Raw genomic sequence first — 21,041 nt, forward strand, 5'->3', positions numbered from 1 at the left:
ACCGGAATGAAAAACCAGAGATGGGCGAGTATAGAAAAAAAATCGGTAGTGGGGAGTAAGGTAAAAAGAAGACTGCGTTAACAGGGGTCCACTTGTTGTCATCACACCTGATTGCCAGCACTAATCACAAGTGAACATATTTACATCCGGCAGAACAAGAACAGGATCGGAACATGCGCAATGGGTAAACGCCAGAGGATACATTGCCAACATTCAGATCTGTCAGCGTAACAAAGGTCTGCGTCACAAATGTATGAGCTGATTGTCTAAAATTTGGAGTATCTTCCAAATTTCCTAAATACTCCCAGTTCTCTGAGGGTCAACATGTTTTAAAACAATGGGGTTTAAAATAAACATCCTACAACTCATAGCGCAAAACAAAATACGAGCACACTGAAATGTAAATCAGAAAAAGCTTGCAGTTGTGAGAATACATCTACTCCCAAATTCCTAAAATGAAAATACAACATCCTGAACACGTACATAGACACACAAAATATGTAGTCTATCCATCTCAGGTTATTAAAAAACTAAATCGATTTGCGTGGAACGAAACAAATCTTGTTTCCCCCAACGTCCAGGGGACCCTTTAAGCACTCAAGTCACAATGTCTGTACGAATAAATCTGAACATGAACAAAGCACAAACACACACACGATGCTACTTCCCATTAACGTTAGTGTCTGCTTGTAAAACAACAACAACAACAACAACAAAAGCAAAAAACAAAAAAAATATTTTTGAGAATCTAAAATTTGGATGAGGTGTACAAATATAATATGATTTCGTTAGCAAAAAATCAGCCTTTCATATAAAGCGACGACCAATTATAAATCTCTGGAACAGTCCTAGAAATGTTTGAGACCCGCGTGCACTTCTCGCTTATTCTTTCTGTACTCTGGATAGTCCACGTACCCATCCATAGAATCATCATAGAGAGAAAGGGTATCGTCTACCGACCTGGCCAGATCGTCGTCTGACATATTCCACATACCCGTGCTATTCCCACGAGTCTCTGCAATAATACAACAACCATGATCATCTCCACTAACAACTACATTCGGTACTGTTGGCAAGACGATAGATCAGTAGTAAGTACGTAATATATCAATGTCATTCCATTTCTTGTCCTGTACTGGGTGGGCAACAATTACAAAAGCAGTAAACAGTGGCATTTCTTTCCCCATTTAGACAACACAAAGATTTTAAGACATTCAGAATGCAATACGCCAACAGGAAACGACAAAGAAAAACACAAATTCTCTCAGTGTGTTTCAGGAGACAGGATCCTTCTGAAATTACAGCTTATGTAAAGCTACCAGAACAAATTGTTCACTCGTAGAAAGTTTACCTTTAAAAAAAAACGACATTAAAAAAAACCAATAAGTGCGTACACCATCTTTCTCCTAAAAGCTAAAACATGGAATTCGTCTAACGACACAGAAACAATACCAATACGCCTTGGGGTCCATTAGTCTTAATTTTGAGTACACTAAAAAGAAAAAAAATTGCAATTAACTTGAAGTACATGAACATCCGTTCTTTCGGGCTAACATGGCACTCCTGTTCTCATGTAGAGAAATGAAACCTATGCGTCATGGTGTCCATTTTACAATCCTGATCAACACAATTCATATCATTTAGGAGGCGGGCTTCGATCGAGCAAGCAAAGGGTGGGGGGGGGGGGGGGCAAACTGGGTCGTGGGGGGTAAAATGTCCGAGCAGAAAGACCCGAGATGCTCGATAAAACTTCTCCCAACTCGGGAATCGAACTTGAGTCTCCAGAGTGCTATGGAGAAGCACCTAACCACTACACCACAGACACCAGTCAACTTTAAAATGGACACACAAAGCCTTCCATAATGGTACATCAAAATCACTCTGTGGGAAACGTAGCAAACTTTTGTAGGCCGGGGGGGGGGGGGGGAGGGGAAGCTCGTATCAGATAATAGTATGCAATACATATATAGACAAGCCACAATGTGCACATAAGCTGTGACACTCAACAAAGCTTGTGCGCCCACTGCCGGTCAAAAGGCCAATCAGTCATGCAAGATCTGACTAACATGCACGTGATCAATACAAAGCAACATGACAATATCTGCATGCATGCCACTCTATCAGTGAGGTGGAAAAGCAGGAATACATAGTATAGTATAAACGAGCAAAAAGTTGAGAAACAATGATCTTCACACAAGTGCAAACTGCAAATTTCGTGGATATTGAAATAAAAACGATGTGGTGAAAAAACAAAGAATACAACAAAACGATCCACTTCTGATAAGAGACGTGGAAAAAATTTTCTAAATGCCGGTGGACACGTTTGAGATTATTTTTAGGTATGGCGTATTTTGTACACTAAGGTTAAGAAAACTAAGAACTACGAGTGTTCTCAAAGTAATTTTCGTTTGAGAAATGTAACAAAACATTTATATCTGCTCCGGTGGCAACATCTACAAATACACACATTGAGTTTGGGTTTTGTTTTGTTGGGGGTTTTTTGTGGGGTGGGGGTGCTTTTTGGATGGCGGACTATCCTATCATCATGTTCTATCTTTGGTGTGACTAGACAAGTGACATTCCGTGACATATTCTTGGACTACTCGCTCCGCATACACAGTGCACTTCTGCCTTTTGTAACCCACCACTGTCACAACCAAGGTTATGAATCGCCTGAGCATGTTTTACATTGACATTATATAACGAAGGCCAGTTCATCAGGAAGATAACATACGATAAAAATGTTAAGCTTCATTGATCCCCCGTGGGGAAAAATGAAAGATGGTTCAACTAGAAAAAACCTGAGTCGACCTGATGGGGCCTGCACAATCTCCCAACTACATGTATAATATGTACATGGACACAGAAGTATACAAATCAACAAAAAAAAAAAAAAAAGAAGAAAGAAACCATAGCATTAATATAACGAAAACCCCAAGAAAAACGTCCACCCGTGGACAGGCTCGAAGTGACAGCGCCGCCAACGAATCCAAAATTAGCTACTGTTATTATCCTTATTCTCTTTATGAGAGGCCGGTCTGTTGTGCTTAAACTCAAAATACTCCACGTAGCCGTCGTGGTTCACGTCATACTGCTTATAAACACCGTCAATAATGCCAGCCAGAGTCTCGTCCGACTGGATACGCATGTCTTTCCCTTCGGCGTCCAGGTAATCCTCCCGAGTGCTATTCCCGTCTGCAAACAACACGATGGTCAAAAGGGATTTTTTGTTTTATTTTAGTGAAAGAGTTTTTACGCCCCACATCGACACAATCTTAGATAATTTCGGGGGCTGGCTCCGAACCTGTCTGTCATGGCCAACCCAGGCAGAGAGGGACAAAACATCCTAACAGAAAGACCGTTAAAAAAAATGTATCCCCACACGGGGACAAAACTCAGGTATTCAGCATGTGTCAGTGAAGGGTGAAGGGTGAAGGGCCAAACCGCAACACCACAGACGCAGGCGTCTATTGGGACAACACAATTATCACAAACTAGATAGATGATCAATGTCTTTAAATTTCCGCAGAGAATAATCTAATTATGCTCAAACTCAAAACTGACAAAACAAGGCGTTATTAAAAGAAACTCTGATTACAGCCAGGTACATTATAAACGTAATAATAATAATTGTAATTATATAGCTCAAATCCACGCTCTATAGCATGCTCTAGGGGCCTTACAATATTACCCCAACAGAAACATTCTCGGCTTCCTGGGTAGTATACTGTGCAGGCTCGGGATTGACCGAGCTCAAACATTAACAAACTTACAAAATCTTTCGCTGTCTATAGCCGAGTACTCTTCCCATCTGGGTGCAGTGAGGAAAGTGCGTGTAAATTGCCTTTCCCAAGGACATAACTTCGGGCCCCTAACGGGGTTCGAAGCCATGACCTTACGGTTAGGAGTCGGCGAGCCGAAACACTTCCCCACCGACGTCACATGATCGCTGATGTCCATTTCAGAGCTAGCACTAGAAGCAGAACATAATTCAAGTGAGGTCAGGCGCCGACCCTGATCTCTTTGGTCCACAAAGTACTTAAGTCTTCGCAGCCAGGAACACCAACAGAAGCAACTCCACATATTACTGCATCAAGAACCATTTTTGAGTTGTCCTCTAAATCTATATGCAACTTTCATCAGTTTTTGCCGTTTTCTGGTTCGATCCTGTCTGTCAGTGTCAGTCTAGGCCTGAAGAGATAATGATGTAGTATTCCAGAAGACGGAGATATTCGATAAAACACACTCCCCTGCCGTAGTCGAACTGATGTCTTCTGCGTGCAGAGGCGAAGAGCGTGAGCAGTACAACACGAACGCTGGACCAAAAATGACCATCTTTACGGCTCACCTATAAATAATTACCCCCCCCCCCCCCCGCCCTTCCCTCTCTCTCTCTCTCTTTCTCCCCCCCCCGCGCCCTTCCAATATCTTTGATTTAACATTGTACTTTGTTCTTATCGTTGTATAGTTAATAGCGCACAGAGCGTGCTGAAAAGCGTGGATATGCGCAATATAATACTATTATCTTGATTATCATCATCTTTTAAATTACTATCACCATTTTTATTATCATCACCATTATCATTATAAATACCATTATTATTACTACATGTATTATTATTGTTATTATTATTATTATTATAGTTATTATTGTTATTATTATTATTGTTACCATTACCATTTTTATAATTATTATTATTATTATCATATTATCAATAATAATACATGTACTATCATCTTTATTATCAATGCCTCTAATCATCATCCAGCTTACGGTGGGACTTGTACCCTTTTATACAGAACGAACGTATACCGTTCTACAAAGCCAGTGGGCTCACAAAATTGCTTATGAACAGCAACAATGAACAAAAATAGACATGGGTTAGGAGAATAACTTTAGAAAACAGTGGCATGTCTTTTCTCCTTACTTTGCTTATAGGCAAACTATTAAGCTTCCCATTTCCGTCGTATTTATGGCGCCTTTTCTCCTTTCTAAAAAGCTTAGCACTATCAAGCTATTTTCTTTCTTTCTGCCATTCATTAACATTAACGCCATCATTTGGTTCCTTAGCATTATTAAACGTGTTCGTAACTCAAGCATTATCAAACTATATTCTTTCTTTCTTACATTTTGGAATAATCAAACTTGTATCTTTTTTTTTTCTTCTTATATCAAAGCATTCTCATTTTTTTACCTGGTTTTCTTTTACCTTAGCATTACCATTTTGTTGAGCTGTTGTTGGTTTTTGTTGGGAGGTTGTTTTTTCCCCTTGTTATACCTTCGCACTATCAAACTTGTCTTGCTAATGATAGGGCACATGTGTGTTACAATTTAGCCCATCTTAGCCGGCCGTCCGGGAAGGGGCTTTGTCTTTCTGTTCACGAGACTTGAGTTCATAATACTCCACATAGCCGTCCAGGTTTTTATCGTACGCTCCAAGGACCTCGTCAACGGTCTCGGCGAGACTGTCGTCAGACTGGACACGCACGTCTTTGCCATCACCATCCAGGTAATCGTCGTCCTTCTCATTCCCGTCTGGTTTGTTGGTTTAAGTGAGTAAAGAGAAGCACATCCACACAATCATGGTCATTTAGCGCTGGGGCAAAAGTAAGACAGACAGACCCCCCCCTCTCCTCCCCCCTCCCCCTCTCCTCCCCCCTCCCCCCCAAAAATACAGATGGAAAGTAAAGAAGTAGGAACTACCAGTGGCGCGCCCTCCAACCACCTGCATTCGCGTCTGGAAAGACACAGTGGACAGAGGGGCGGCTTTCTTCTTCTGTTTCTTCCTCTTCTTTTTCTTCCTCCTCTTCCTCTTCTTTTTCTTCCTCCTCTTCCTCTTCTTTTTCTTCCTCCTCTTCTTCTTCTTTTTCTTCCTCCTCTTCTTCTTCTTCTTCTTCTTCTTCTTCTTCTTCTTCTTCTTCTTCTTCTTCTCGTTCATCTCTAAATGGACATCTCGGTCTCTGGTGCGAGGGCTTGCTGTTCGCCGCAGGTCCTCCAGGCCCCCATAGAGTGTTGGGTCTCTCTGTTTAGGGAGGGGGCAATATTTCCATCTAAAATGGGGGCGACTAACTAAACGTATCCGGGAAAACGTCGATTTTTGCCCAGCTGGTTTGTCAACGTAATACCGAAAGCTACTCAGATCTCCCTGCGTGGATGACCCGCCATACTATCCTCAGAGAGAATATTTTTAGTTTCCTCTGGACATCCTGTTTATTGTTATTTGAACTTCATTATTGTCTGGTTATACGTAATGTATATATATATATATATATGCAAACGTAAATGTAATGTATATACATAAATATTATAGTATATATAGATATAATGTTTACACATGTATAGCATATATCACTCTACACATTATAATAAGATTTTCTTTTCTTTTTTTTTTTTAATATTATATTGTCCATGGCTTCCACCTGTCTATAGCACCCACTTTTCTTCTCGACAATGGGTAGCTGTCTTGGACAGTATCGACTGTATTTCACAAACGTAAAGAATTCTCCGTTCTAAACATCTTATTAGGTCAAGATGAACTCATCAAAGCTGAGATTTCAACCGCGGCTTTCACTAGCGACTGTGCAAACACATTAATAGCAAATTAATACTGGTGCAAATCTAAGAGCAACAATAAAATATAAACAAAAAAAAAGGGGGAGGGGAAGGTGGACAGCCTTCACCACGAGAAGGAGAATATACAATAAGAAAAATGGCAAAAAGGGCAAACCGCAAGAAAGCCCACATGCATGCAGCTACGGAGAGCTCTGGTTATCAACAAGAGGCAACATTCAAAACAGAAAATTCAGAAAAGCATTTGTCTCTACTGACAAAACGCATCGAACTGCAATGTTGTCGTACCACAAACACACGGGCGTGTAAAGTTATAAATAGTCATCATACAACCACTTGTATTAGTCGAAAATACAAAGCCCCCTTCAGATTATATTTCCGATTCACTACCCCGTTACCCCTGTCTAAATCATAGAGAAGTAAAAACATATTTTTACAGATTAGAACATCAATGAAGCGCTGAACACAGAGAGAACAGCGTCCCCCCTACCCCCCTTCTTTTTCCATCTCACCCCCCCCCTTTCCCACCTCCACTCCATTCTTTGTATCTAAAACATTAGAAGCTTCCCTTTTTCTCCGTCTTTTCCTCCTGCATTAGCTGTCAGGGCCTCCGAGAAGCTCTCTCCAGCCTCCCCATGACCCACTCTCAAATCCTGACATTTCGGTTAATCAACTTATGGACTCGGGGAGAACGTGAAAGGCAACAACACTGGGCGCTCTCACACAGACGAACCGCGGATTTCTCCACACTTGGGCTAATGCTACCCACAAACCCTGCATGGCTCGCGCACCACGATGACAATCTCATTTCAAGCCTATGACTTAAGACCGTAAAAGTTATCTAATGGATTAATGCAGTTTCTAAATGCTGCCCTTTCATCCAAAATAACAAAAATACTAAACGGAATAAAATATTCCAGGTGAAACTTTCTGATTATGCCATTCTTTATTTCCAGTCCCCCCCCCCCCCCCCCCCCCAACCAAAAAAACCCTTTGCAGTGGGTCTCTCCATAATCATTATTGTACACAAAGTCAGAGTTAAATTAAAAAATCATAAAACAAATGTTTTTATTCCTATGCACAAATATGTTCAGGAAAGACTTACAATAGCATAATATGTCAGCCAAGGGCCGACACAGGTCAACGCTTTGACCGGGGCAAGACTGGCATGCTTTCTTTTAGGGGGGGGGGGGTACTGACGGTACAACGTAAACAGAACATCTGAGGAGACCTATGCACCAATATGGTAATCCGAGTTGTCAAAAGAAAAACCAGAGATCCATAACAGAAAGCACATGAAAAAAGAGCATTTCCACGTTGGCCAGTAAGATGAAATAGAGCGGTTAGAAAGTCGAGGAGTGAAGGAGCATTAAAAAGTCAACAATCAACTACTTCTCCTAAACAATTTACAGTACTGTTTGGGTAGGAAGTTGGGGGTTCATCATTGAATTCTTGACACCATTCTGGAAGCAGCGTGATATACGCCTTGATTTTAAAAAGCACATATGGTGACAACTATCTTTACCGAGATCTCCAGCGGCAAGCATGAACAGTTACCCACCCAGGGATATAAATTTAAGTTAAATATATTCGCATGGATACTTTAAATAATTTTTCTCCCTGCTGCCTGTTTAACAAGTAACAAGGTTTTTAAATTTAAATCGCAGCATCAATCGCAACATGGTCGAAGGGAGATAACAAACACAAATATGCGCACTTACCTATTTACCTCCCTTTATAATTTTGACAGTATCTTCACCCCGGCGCGCTACCCACATCATAGACTCAGGAATGAGAAATCGTAAATAATATCAAAATAAAACAAAGAGTATTTTGCTCCACTGTATAAATTCTTCATACTATGAAGTGATGCAGCCTCATTAAAGCTTAAATCAAGCCAAGCAAACGGGTGTTTTAGCATGAAACTGAAGTGAGTTCAGAAGAGACCTTGATGCATCCAAATGTTTCGATGCACCAACATCTAATCACTGCTTTCAACTTATTTATCACTTACCGTAAAGCATGCGTAAAGGTGCAATAGGCCAGAGTCCATATGAATCAAGAACCTCGTCCCACAGAAAAAAGTGTCCAAGTGCACAAAAAGTCAACAAAAAATTTACTTACCTTCACATTCACGAAAGAAAGGCCAAAAGAGTCAAGGAAAAGACATAAAAAAGTGCTGTTTTAAGAGAAACAGCACTTTATAACATAAAGTAAACAAATGAAATATATGTTCACCGCAACAAAAAAAGCCAAGATGAGAGGAAAAATTGCCAAATGCTACGAAAAAAGAGGACACATGTATTCAAAAGCAGTAAAACTGTCCAAAACACCTAGACGAAACAAAAGATTTACGGGGGGGGGGGGGGAGAGAAGAGGAAGAGATAGAAGAGAGAGAAAGAAGGAGAGAGCAGTAGAGGTAAATGTCTAGAGAAAAAAAATTTCACTCACCATCATGGAAATGTGTGAGAGCTTTACCAATCTCCACTCCATCCAGTTTGTTGTTGTTGTCATAGTCGTGGAGCTTGAAGTAATGGAACTCCAGCTCCTCCTCCGTCATCTGGTCTTTGGACTTGGTGGACACCACCTTCTCCAGATGCTCCAGGATGTGACTGACGGGAACAAAATGTTAAGAGATTTAGTCGAGAGAAACACACCGACACAATAATGATCATGTAACGCAGGGAAGAAGCAAGGATGGATGGACAGAAACAACTGAGTAAAAGAAAAGAAGCAAGACGTTTCAGAGACAACCTCCAATCACCCTCGAAGGGAAACACAACCATTATTCATTAAACTTGTGGGGTTTGTTAGGCCTGAGGTAAAGGGCTAACCTCCAACATCAAAGTACCCAGCATAACCCCCTGAGTACAGGCAAATGTGGTTGGTGGATAGCTTGGCTTTGTTTATGTTTTTTGTGGTGGGGGGAGGGGAATTTTGTTAAAAGTTTTACTGCACTTGCAACACAAATAGGTCACATCTTCTTCTTTGCATTCCCTTGCTAGATCACACGGGTACCCGACAGCTAGTTCTTCAACCTGCAGTGTAACTGATTATTAAGTCTGTGACCTTTTTTCCAGCCTGGTTGGGCCCCTTGCCTTCAGGCAGCCACATTTAGATTTCGAAGGTACACTATGTTATTATACTTATAATAATATTTTCAGTTTTGTTCGTAATTAATTTTGAATTTTGCCTGGGTAGCAGTCGAAGCTTACCACCAAGGACCATCAAGAGATCTTCAATGTCCTCAACCTTGCACACAGAATCTACAATATTTTTTTTACCATTATCCAAGAAAGCTAGGTAGGTGTTAGATTTTACCTACCCAAAGATCAGGGGTGTAGCTGAAAGACAGTAATAATGAGGAGCCCAGAGAAGGAGCAGGGCAGAAAGTGAAGATGAAAGCAGAAGACAGAACATGACGAGAAAACAGGAAAAGAAGTAAAAGGAGAACATTTTAGGAAAGAAAGTTTTTTGTCGCTATCAGGTTTTGAAAAAAAGGACCTACTGAATGAGAGGCAAACATACACTGTACCTCTAGACCACGACAGCCCCCAATATATGTCATATAAAAGTCGAAGATTACAGGCATCACTGAAGAGTAACATGAAAGTGTAAAAAAGAAGGAAAGATAAGGACGATAGATGTTTGATAGGAAAAAAGGACCACAATACACCAGAGCACCAGCCAAACACCCACTTGGGGAGACATTATACCCCCCCCCCCCCCCCCCCCCGTGCACATTACACTGATTTGACTCTAAGTAGCCGGCACATCTACTGGCTTGATGCTGCATTATTTTTCCTTTTGCTTTCCTCATGTATCATAAACAAATATATCTGCTTGTCTTAATTGCAACCCTATCCTCATATATCAAAACTCAATCCTTTACAGGAAAATCTGGTGGGCATCCTCAGCTCATCTAAGTTACTAATATTTCACTCACCCTACTTGCCGAGTTCCAAGACAAGAGGAGAGAAAGTACTTTTGTAAATTCATAAAAATAATGATATTACATTTTGTAACAAAATAACAAGGCTGCACTTCTACTAAACCTCACAATGTTCAGGTATATTGGTGTAAAAATGCAAAAGCTACATTCCACAATGAATAAAGAAATGGAAGGGCTCAAATTTATGGCTGCAAGGCAAGACAATTTTACTAATGGTTGACACGTAACAGGTTTTTAAATGTAGGAGCCCTGTCCTGGCCACTTTCTGGATGCACATAGATTTCTGGAAAGTAAGCAAATGAAGAGGTCTAGATTTTGAGCAACTTCAGGTGGTTTGATGTCAGGGTTGGTGATTTTTTATTTTTTTTAAATAAAAATTTTAAAAATCGATTTTTAAAAATTTAAATCAGATTTTTTAAAATTTAAATCGGATTGTTTTTTTGTTTTTTTTAATGTCGACACACTTTGGGATTTTTTGTGGCTAAAAGTAAGTTCTTTTAGTGCAAAATGCTTTGTCTTTATTTTAACTAATGATTAATTTAAGCAACTGAAATTTTAGAAAGCCTTAATCTGCTATATCAGTGAATTATGGCTACAGACAAAATATGAAGAAAATGTCAGTCCAAAAGGAAGAGGGGGGGTAATTATGCATAGATAAACTTGCATTTTATTACAGTGTGTGTGTGTGGGGGCGCTTGTGTTTGTCTAAAAAGAAAAAGAAAATGCTAATTTCAATTATGAAAAAAAGTAAATTGAATACAGTATTATTTTACTACTTACAGTGACAGGGGGGAAAGCAGACTTTTAAGCATGATTATTTTAGTCTACTAACCTTATATCTGTTTTATAAAACCAAGGAAAAGAATTCTGAATGTTTAAAGATGTAAAAAGAGAATACATTTTTTTAAAGTGATTTAAATCACTGAGTTTTATTTTTAAAATCAAGTTGATTAAAAAAAAATTTTAATCAACTGATTTAAATCGACCTGATTTAAATCAACCCAACCCTGGTTTTCAATTATGAAAAAAAAGTAAATTGAGAACTGTATTATTTTACAGTGACAGGGGGGAAAGCAAACTTTTAAGCATGATTATATTAGTCTACTAAACCTTTTATCTGTTTAATAAAACCAAGGAAAGGAATTCTGAATGTTTAAATATGTAAAAACTGAATACAATTTAAATCACTGAGTTTTATTTTAAAAATCAAGTTGATTAATATTTTAAAAAATCAACTGATTTAAATCAACCCAGCTCTGATTTCAATTATGGAAGAAAAAGGTCATGGTAGTATTGGGTTTTACGGCGCTCGCAACTGCTAAGGTCATATGAGCGCACGAAACACAAGTTGTTTACTTTCGCAAAAGTTAACTGCACGGTTGGTTAGCTTTTAGCCTTTAAAATTTTAAAAATCAGTGTAGACATAAATTTTCGATCTAAAATAATTTTTCTAGTTAACATAAAAATTTTTAATAGTATCAAATTCACTCTACAACTCACCATAAAGGCCAATGGCCTTTATAAAATTTTTAATTCTGCTGGGAACAACGACGGAAAAAATGTCCTGCAATTTCTTGCATTTATAGTATTTCCTTCGGATCTCTCCAAAGTCTAGACATTTGGTTAAGATGTGTCTAATGGTAAAATCTGTGCCGCATCCGACACAGAACGGCTTCTCATCTCCCTGTAGGAGGTATTTGTGGGTCAGGGCCGTGTGTCCGATGCGCAATCGAGTAAAAATGACTTCGTCTCTTCTGGAGAGGTCCGAAGGATTTCGCTGTTCTAGTTTGGGTTTTATTTCATATAGTTTATTATTTTTCTGCTTTTCCCAGTGGCTCTCCCTCAGACTGAAGGTGTACTTTTTGACTTTATTTCTAAAGTCAGTCTGTGAAAGAGTGTTTGTCGTTGATCCCAGCAGAAGGGATGAAGCTTTCTTTGCCAGGTCGTCTACCTGCTCGTTTCCTCGGATGCCCACATGGCTGGGTATCCATGCGAACATGATGTTTTTTCCTGTTTCGGATAGTGTATGAATTTTCTGTTGTAGCCTAACTATTTTTGGGTGTAAGAGTGTGTAGTTTGTGAGTGAGGTGATGCAAGACAGAGAGTCAGAAAGGATAAGGAAAGATTTGTTAGGTGAATTTTCTACAGAGTCCAGTGCCATGTCAATGGCAGTGGCCTCCGCAGAGAAAATGGAGGCTTCAGGATGGAGTCTCCTCTGGTGTGTACTGTTGGAAGATAGGGCTGCGGCGCCCACTTCATTGTCTTTTTTGGAGCCATCTGTGAAGATGAGCTCCGCACCGGGGTATTTATCTATTAGTTTTTTGTATTCTGCTTTAAAAATTTTGGTTTGTGTGCTTTGTTTGTTGTGTGTGGTCAGCTGTAAATCTACTTTTGCCTTGGTGAGGTGCCACAGAGGGAGGTCGGGGAAAAGAATTTGTTGGATGTCTTGTTTGGAAAAGTGTAAGTTTTTGAGGTCCTCAAGGATTCTGAGGCCGAAGGGTTTGATGAGTTTTTCGTTGTTTTGGAATTTTTTTATGGTTTCTGGGTTTGTTTCGAAAATGCTGTTGTGCGCTGGATTTTCCGGTGTTGAGCTCTGTTCAACTGCGTATTGTAGTGAGAGTTGTGTGCGTCTGAGTGAGAGTGGTGGTATGTTGGCCTCGGCCTGGAGGCTCTCCAGCGGAGAAGTGCGGAAAGCCCCCAGAGCGAGGCGGAGTCCTTGGTTTTGTATTGGATCTAGTATTTTTAAGACGTGTGGTTTTGCCGATCCGTAGACTTGACAGCCGTAGTCAAGCCTGGACCGCACAAGGGAGATGTACAAGTGGAGAAGGTGTTTTGAGTCCCCGCACCACTCCGGATTCGATAGAATTTTCAAAGCGTTTAACGCTTTCTGGCACCTCACACGAAGGTCTTTGATGTGTGGTATGAATGTTAGTTTTTTGTCGAAAATGACGCCGAGGAAACGAGCTTGGTCCTGGACGGGAATCCTTTCCCCGTATAGTGTCAAATCCGGCTGCAGCACACGTCTGCCTGTTCAGCAGAAGTGTACTGCAACCGTCTTTGACGGGGAGAACTTGAAACCGTTATTGTTTGCCCACGTTTCGAGTTTGTGCAGCTGCGTTTGCAGCTGCCTTTCCATAGATCTCAAATGAGGATTTTTCGAACGGCAGCATATAAAAAAGTCGTCAACTTATAACGAGCTGTCTATGCTGCTTTGGAGGGTTTTCACTATGGAATTTATTTTAATTTCGAATAGAGGATCCAACACGAACCTGGAAGGAACGGTTCTTCAGGAAGTTGCCAATGAAGGCAGGGAGGTGACCGCGTATGCCGAGTGCATGCAGGTCTCGAAGAATGCCGTACTTCCAGGTTGTATCGAAGGCTTTTTCTAGGTAAAAAAAGATGGCGATCATATGGCCTCTTTCAGCGAACGTCTCGCGTATAAAGGTCTCCAGGCGGACCAGGTGATCCAGAGTGGATCGAGTTTTCCTGAATCCGCACTGGAGACCGCTCAGCGAGCCCGTCGTTTCCAGAAACCACATGAGTTGCCTGTGAATAATTTTTTCAATCAGTTTGCAGAGACAGCTCGTTAGTGCTATAGGTCTGTAATTGGATGGGTGTGCGTGGTCTTTGTTTGGTTTGGGTATTGGAATGACAGTGGCGAGACGCCAAGACTCTGGAAAGGAGTGCGACCGCCACATGTTGTTGTATATGTGTAGTAGGAGTGTGAGTGTTTCTGAGGGTAAGTGTCTAATGATCTTGTTGTGGATGTCATCCGGTCCCGGGGCTGTATCCCCCAGGTCCGAGATGCACGATGTTAGTTCGTCTATTGTGAAGTCTGCGTTGTAGGTTTCAGTGTTGTTTGAGTGGAAGTTTAGGTGTTGTTTTTCTGTTAGTTTTGATGTTTTGGAAGGTGGTGTTGTAGTTTGCTTGGGATGAGTTTTTGGCGAGAGATGTAGCTATTGTGTTTGCGATGTCTACTTGTGTTTCAGCTGTGGTTCCATCGGCCTCTGGACGTGCCGAATGGTGTCTGTGCGTCTACCTAAGAATTTTTTAGCAATTTTGAAAACTTGGTTGAGTGGTGTCTGGCTGTTGATTTTGGAGATGTATTTTTGGAATGATTGTCTTTTGCTCTCCCTGAGGCATCTACGTGCCACAGCTCAAGCCTTTAAATAATTGATCTTGTTTTCTACGGTGGTGTTGTTGACGGCCTTTCGATACGCTGCCTTCTGTTTCTTTACTGCGTCCTCACATTCCCAAGAGAACCAGATCTTGTTCCTCCGGGGTTTTGTTTTTGTTTTTGGTATGTGATTGTGGCATATTTCTAAAAGCTTTTCGAGGAATTTATTGTAGTTGTGGTCGAAATTGGGATTAAGAATCTTGGAACATTGATTGGCAAACCCGTCCCAGTCGGCTTTTTTGAAGTTGAAGCGTTCTGGGATCGGATCGTTTTGGGGGCTATTGTTTTTTAGGAGAATTGGGAAATGGTCCGTACGGTCATTCAGCACAGACCACTCAAGATCTGGGACTAGGTCAGGGGTACAAAAGGTGAGGTCAAGGGATGAAGTGCCATAAGTGGCTCTGTTTCTGTAAGTTGGGGATTTATCATTTAAGAGACAGATGTTATTTTGAAATTAAAAGTTTTCTATTATTTTTCCTTTCTGGTCTATAGGTTTGTCTCCCCAAAGGGGGCTGTGGGCATTGAAATCACCTAGCAAAATAAAGGGTTTTGGAAGCTGAGCCTTTAAGTCATTTAGTTGGGTTATTTTGAGGGGGTAATTTGGTGGGATATAAACTGAGCAGATCGTGATTGGTCTGTGCAGGGTGACCCATACGGCAATAGCCTGGAGGGTTGTCTTAAGATGTACTTGTCTGTGGAGTGTGTGGTTGTCAGTGTAGATGGTGGTTTCACTGGAAGCAATCTGGTTCTCCGCGTGAATGTGATGGTACGCAGTAAATCCTCTTAAGTCTATGGTTGAAGCCGGGGCAAATTTTGTTTCTTGAATACAGGCCACCCGTGGGCACAGTGTGGCCTGTAAATGTTGCAATTCTGCAATGGAAGGTCGGATTCCGCCGGCATTCCATTGCAGGACCGCCATTATGATTTTTTAGTCTTTGATTTGTAGCTCAAAGGCCCCGGCTTCGAAGAAACACTCTGACTCCTCCTTGCGGGGGAGGCAGAGTGTTTTCTAGGTTGCCGTCCTGGATTGGTTGGTGGTGGGGTAGGGGGGTGTCTGCTGGAGAGGGAGGGGGGGGGGTGAAGCAGACGGAGGGAGCTGGGAACAGGGTTGGTGATTTTTTTAAATTTAAATCAGATTTTTTAAATTTAAATCGGATTTTTTTGATTTTTTAAAAAAAAATTTTAATGTCCACACAGTTTGGGATTTTTGGTGGCTAAAAGTATGTTCTTTTAGTGCAAAATGCATTGTCTTTATTTTAACTAATGATTAATTTAAGCAACTGCAATTTTAGAAAGCCTTAATCTGCTATATCAGTGAATTATGGCTACAGACAAAAAATGAAGAAAATGTCAGTCTAAAAGGTGGGGGGGGGGGTTTAATTATGCATAGATAAACTTGCATTTTATTTTTATTACAGTGTGTGTGTGAGCACGCGCTTGTGTTTGTCTAAAAAGAAAAAGAAAATGCTAATTTCAATTATGAAAAAAAAGTAAATTGAATACTGTATTATTTTACTACTTACAGTGACAGGGGGTGGAAAGCAGACTTTTAAGCAATTTTAGTCTACTAAACCTTATATCTGTTTTATAAAACCAAGGAAAGGAATTCTGAATGTTTAAAGATGTAAAAAGAGAATACATTTTTTTAAAGTGATTTAAATCACTGAGTTTTATTTTTAAAATCAAGTTGATTAAAAAAAATTTTTAATCAACTGATTTAAATCGACCTGATTTAAATCAACCCAACCCTGGTTTTCAATTATGAAAAAAAAGTAAATTGAGAACTGTATTATTTTACAGTGACAGGGGGGAAAGCAGACTTTTAAGCATGATTATATTAGTCTACTAAACCTTATATCCGTTTAAAATAAAACCAAGGAAAGGAATTCTGAAAGTTTAAATATGTAAAAACTGAATACATTTTTTAAAAAAGTGATTTAAATCACTGACTTTTATTTTTAAAATCAAATTGATTAAAAAATTTTAAAAATCAACTGATTTAAATCAACCCAGCTCTGGTTTCAATTATGGGGGAAAAAAAGTAAATTGAATACTGTATTATTTTACAGTGAAAGGGGGGAAATCAGACTTTTACGCATGATTATATTAGTCAACTGAACCTTATATCTGTTTTATGAAACAAAGGAAAGGAATTCTGAATGTTGAAATGTGTAAAAACCGAATAAAAATTAATTTTTTTTAAAGTGATTGAAATCACTGATTTTTATTTTAAAAATCAAGTTGATTTAAATTTTAAAAATCAACTGATTTAAATCAACTTGATTTAAATAAACCCAACCCTGGCTGGGAAGAGAGGGAAGGGTGCACCTCACGCTCCATCAGAGGGATGAGGTGTGAGGTGGAAGAAGAAGAAGAAAAAGGAGAAGAAGAAGAAGAAGAAGAAGAAGAAGAAGAAGAAGAAGAAGGAAGAAGAAGAGGAAATGATAGAGGAGGGGGGAGGGGGAGGAGAGAGGGCGGAGGGAGAATCCACCCTGTCCTCCCCTACAACCTCAAAGCGGTTTGTCAGAGGTGTCTCGGTAGAAGGAAGAACCTTTTTTGCTTTAGTCACAGAGACATGCCTGTTGACCGTGGGCTTTGGGAGGTCAGCAGTAGAAGGACTTGCCGACCTCGTGGCTTCCCGTGCTACCTTTGCGTATGACCGGCCAGGGACCGGGGTCACAACTGGCAGGCAGGTAGCTTTGCGGGCCTCCTGAAACGAGCAGCCATTTCGTACTTTATACTCTTGGATTGCGCGTTCTTGAATCCAAGTCGGGCAATCCTTACTAAAGGCTGTGTGCTGGCCGTGGCAATTGGGGCAACAAGGACTAGCCTTGCATTCCTTCTCAGGATGCCCGGTCTTGCCACAACGAGGACACGCGGCTGCTTGTCGGCATCTCGACTGACTATGTCCGAACTTCTGACACTTGAAACCAGCGCAGAGAGTTCGGTACATAGGGTCGCACGTCTAAGACCAAGTACGATGCCTGAACGGTGGCTGGAGGGTGACACGAATCAAAAGTCAGGATGACCGTGTTGGTTTCGAGGGTGGTCTCCCCCCGTCGGAGAGTAATCCGGCGGGCGTCAATCACACCTTCGCAGTTCGCCACAATTTCCTCCATGCTGCAGCCCTTTAGTTCATGGCTGCGGACAACGCCTTTCGAGCAATTCAACTTCTGGTACCGTTCGGAAGTACATGGAATACTGCCGAAGGTCGTGATGTTCAGAAGTTTGGCCACTTCAGTCTCTGTTGCGCACTTGACGAGGAGTACACCAGAGGACAGCTTCTGGACATTCGTAGGAATGTATCCCAGAACCTGTCTTAGTGCATCTCCCGTCTTGAACAGATTCAGATCAGTGATCTTCTTCTGTGCGTCTTCTTTGTAGCTGATGGCCACGTACGGCTGCTTTGGAAGCTCCCTGGGAGAAGGGAGAAAAGAGGCAGACGTAAAGGTCCTTTTTCCAGTTTTGGAGTTTTTGCTCGGCTCGGCGGCCGCACCCGCTTCCGCGAGCCGAGATTTTTTATGTTGGGAGCTGGGGAAGGGTCTTTTTTAGTTTTAGAATCCATGAGAGTGTTTCATTTGATTCAACTCTGGGGCTCCCCGCCCGCCATGGAGCCCAACAAGGGGACACATTGCTCGGATGACCAGAGCTGTGCCAGGGCTACCCCGGAGCTATACTCTCAACGAGAAAGTACAAGACCCTCCCGTCAAGATTGACCCAGGGCTTGATGGGGTTTCAGCTCTCAACCGATTGAGTGGCATGGGCCGTGCCACCCTCCCGTCTAAGACGAAAACCTGGGCCAGAGAGGTGTGTTGGCGAGGGACAGTCCGTGGACTGATATCACCTCAACCGCCAGGTACCCGGTTTCCATCCGCACGGGTCGCACCTCATGGTCAACAAGGCGCCCACTCTGTGGGATGGGTGACCTCTCGTTTTGCTGCACATGAGGTCAGAGGTGGTAGGAAAGATAGAAGAAGAAAGAAAGAAGGAAGGAGAAGAGGAGGATACACCAGAGTAAGTGTCGCACACGGATCCCAGAGGGTTGGGGTCCGCGTGCGACACTCCGCCTTTGAGGGGGTTGCACCTTCTGCAGACGAAGCAGTGGGTCTATTTATATCCCCCCGACCCACTGGGGGTATGGAAGAAAAAGTAAATTGAACACTGTATTATTTTACAGTGAAAGGGGGGAAAGCAGACTTTTAAGCATGATTATATTAGTCTACTAAACCTTATATCTATTTTATGAAACCAAGGAAAGGAATTCTGAATGTTGAAATGTGTAAAAACGGAATAAAAGTGATTTAAATCACTGATTTTTATTTTAAAAATCAAGTTGATTTAAATTTTAAAAATCAACTGATTTAAATCAACCCAACCGTGTTTGATGTGGCCTGCTCCTGGTAGTTAGCACGTTGATGTTTTAGAGTGTATTTGACCCCCCAAAGGCCATCAAGGAACCTAACCCCTACTGACAATGCTTTCAGTGCAAGTGCAAGATGCATGCAAGGAAAAATTGATGTCATGCACAACAGGCAAATATGTTTATAGGACATATGTGATAAACATAATTACCCACAAAAGGGTATGTCCCCCGCATGCAACAGACAGACTTGGAAACAGCTTATCCAGGCAAGCAAGAGGTCTCGCAAAAGCTGCACAATGGCTACTGAACAGCAAATATAGATGGCCTAGGATCTAATTCTCAACTGAGTACTCTTGAACTTGGATTGTTTCAGGAATTTCCATGTTTGCCCACTCACTACAATAGGTAAAGTTGGATATGGAAGACACTGAATTGGAGAGAGCACTTCTCATTATTTTAAACTATTTATATTGCATTTGAATATATGCCAAACTCATCCCTTAACATGTACATGTATTAGATCAGAGGCAAAGTCATCATATTGAAGAAAATATATAGACATTTGCCAACCAAAGCCAAAGAAGAATTCTTCTGACCTACTGGCAAGACATAGAACCAGGAACCATGAATGCAAATTACACAACAACCTGTTGAAGAAGAAATCCTCTCGAGGAGATGGAGGTGGACTGAGCCTCACGCTTTTAGACTACACCACAAGACAAGCTTTATCTTGGAACCCACAAGATAAAAGGAAACGAGAAACTATAATAAGACTCTCGGGTGTCGTGATGTGAATGTACACCCAAGCAAGGAGTAGCAGACATTCATAGTGATAGCTGGAGAGAATGGACCAGGATCGTGATTACTGGAGGACTTGAGAGCGCAAGTTGGAAGCTTATGCTCCACAAGGGAGACCTACCAAGTACAAGACACTGCATCTAGGCAGAACATCCACACAGAAACGTATATTTATAAGAGCACATAAAAGGTGTTGAGCCCAAAAGCATTTTTTAATAAAATTTACCATACCGGACGAAAAATGTTTTCTTCTATTTCATTACTTTGACGAACGCCTGATTTCACCTCGATGGTTCACATTTTATTTCTCCAAATTTTGAAAATTCTACAACCATAACCCCAGGGCTTACATGATCAAAGACCAAATTTTTTCTCAGAAAAGATGAAAAACTCCACCGTTCCATACCCTCATTGTAAAAACTAAAGACACCTTGGCAGAAGAATATTGAAGATGAGTAAACCCACTAAGAATGATCATTGCAGGGCAACACAGTCAAAACGTATAATTCCACCCCCCCCCCCCATAATTGAAGCAATTCAACTCTGTTTAAATAAATAACAGAACTTCCTAAAAACCACATGTGACTGCCAGAAAAATGAGAGACTCCTGTGTTCTTTTTAGATTACTCAAGGCTCTGTGAGTAAACATCTGGGGGGGGAGGATTAAAGATATTACAATCTACTGCTACTGAAGTCAGACTGGAGACTAGGGATGGGCAGGTACCGGTACCCAGTACCGGAACTCCTGGTTCTACCAAAGGAGGTGTCAGTACTAGCACCAGGCCTCCAGTACCAGCTCTAGGAATGAGCCGACACCAACGGTTAGCACCGGCTCAGGGAAGGAGCCAACACCAATGACCAACGGTTTTTTAACCGGGCCACGGGCATTATGCTGAGTGTAGTCCTAGACCTAGCTGCTGTGACGTCAGATGACCTTGATACATGACTTCAGATTCAAAATTGACAATCAAAAACGAAGTTTGCTTAAATTTAAATATGGCATCAAATCCATGCGAGCCACTTTGCTTATTTTGATATGCTGATTCCGAAAATAATTAAATTAATTTTTAGCAGCGATAATTATTCTAAAAATTCTGCATGCACAGTTTAATCCCGCCTGGCACCAAACTTCAAAGGTATTTTGCGTCATAGTTCGCCTTTCTAATTCTGATTTGTGTGT

The 21,041-nt window shown here is 41.1% G+C and overlaps 1 protein-coding gene across 4 annotated transcripts in view; it reads right to left on the reverse strand.

Annotated features, from left to right (window-relative positions):
* LOC101858697 (multiple coagulation factor deficiency protein 2 homolog) overlaps positions 1 to 21,041 on the reverse strand; it is a 43,789-nt gene that overhangs the window by 20,842 nt on the left and 1,906 nt on the right. For 3 of the 4 annotated variants that reach the window (XM_005093521.3, XM_005093522.3, XM_005093525.3), the window contains exon 3: positions 9,023 to 9,183. In XM_005093521.3, coding sequence (XP_005093578.1) covers positions 9,023 to 9,183 — 161 coding nt within the window. Of the gene's footprint in view, positions 1 to 5,129; positions 5,537 to 9,022; positions 9,184 to 21,041 lie in introns of those variants that run through there. The other variant, XM_005093523.3, reaches the window with a different exon arrangement.

Source organism: Aplysia californica, unplaced genomic scaffold (assembly GCF_000002075.1).
Source record: "Aplysia californica isolate F4 #8 unplaced genomic scaffold, AplCal3.0 scaffold00065, whole genome shotgun sequence".
In the NCBI taxonomy this organism is placed as follows: Eukaryota; Metazoa; Mollusca; class Gastropoda; order Aplysiida; family Aplysiidae; genus Aplysia; species Aplysia californica.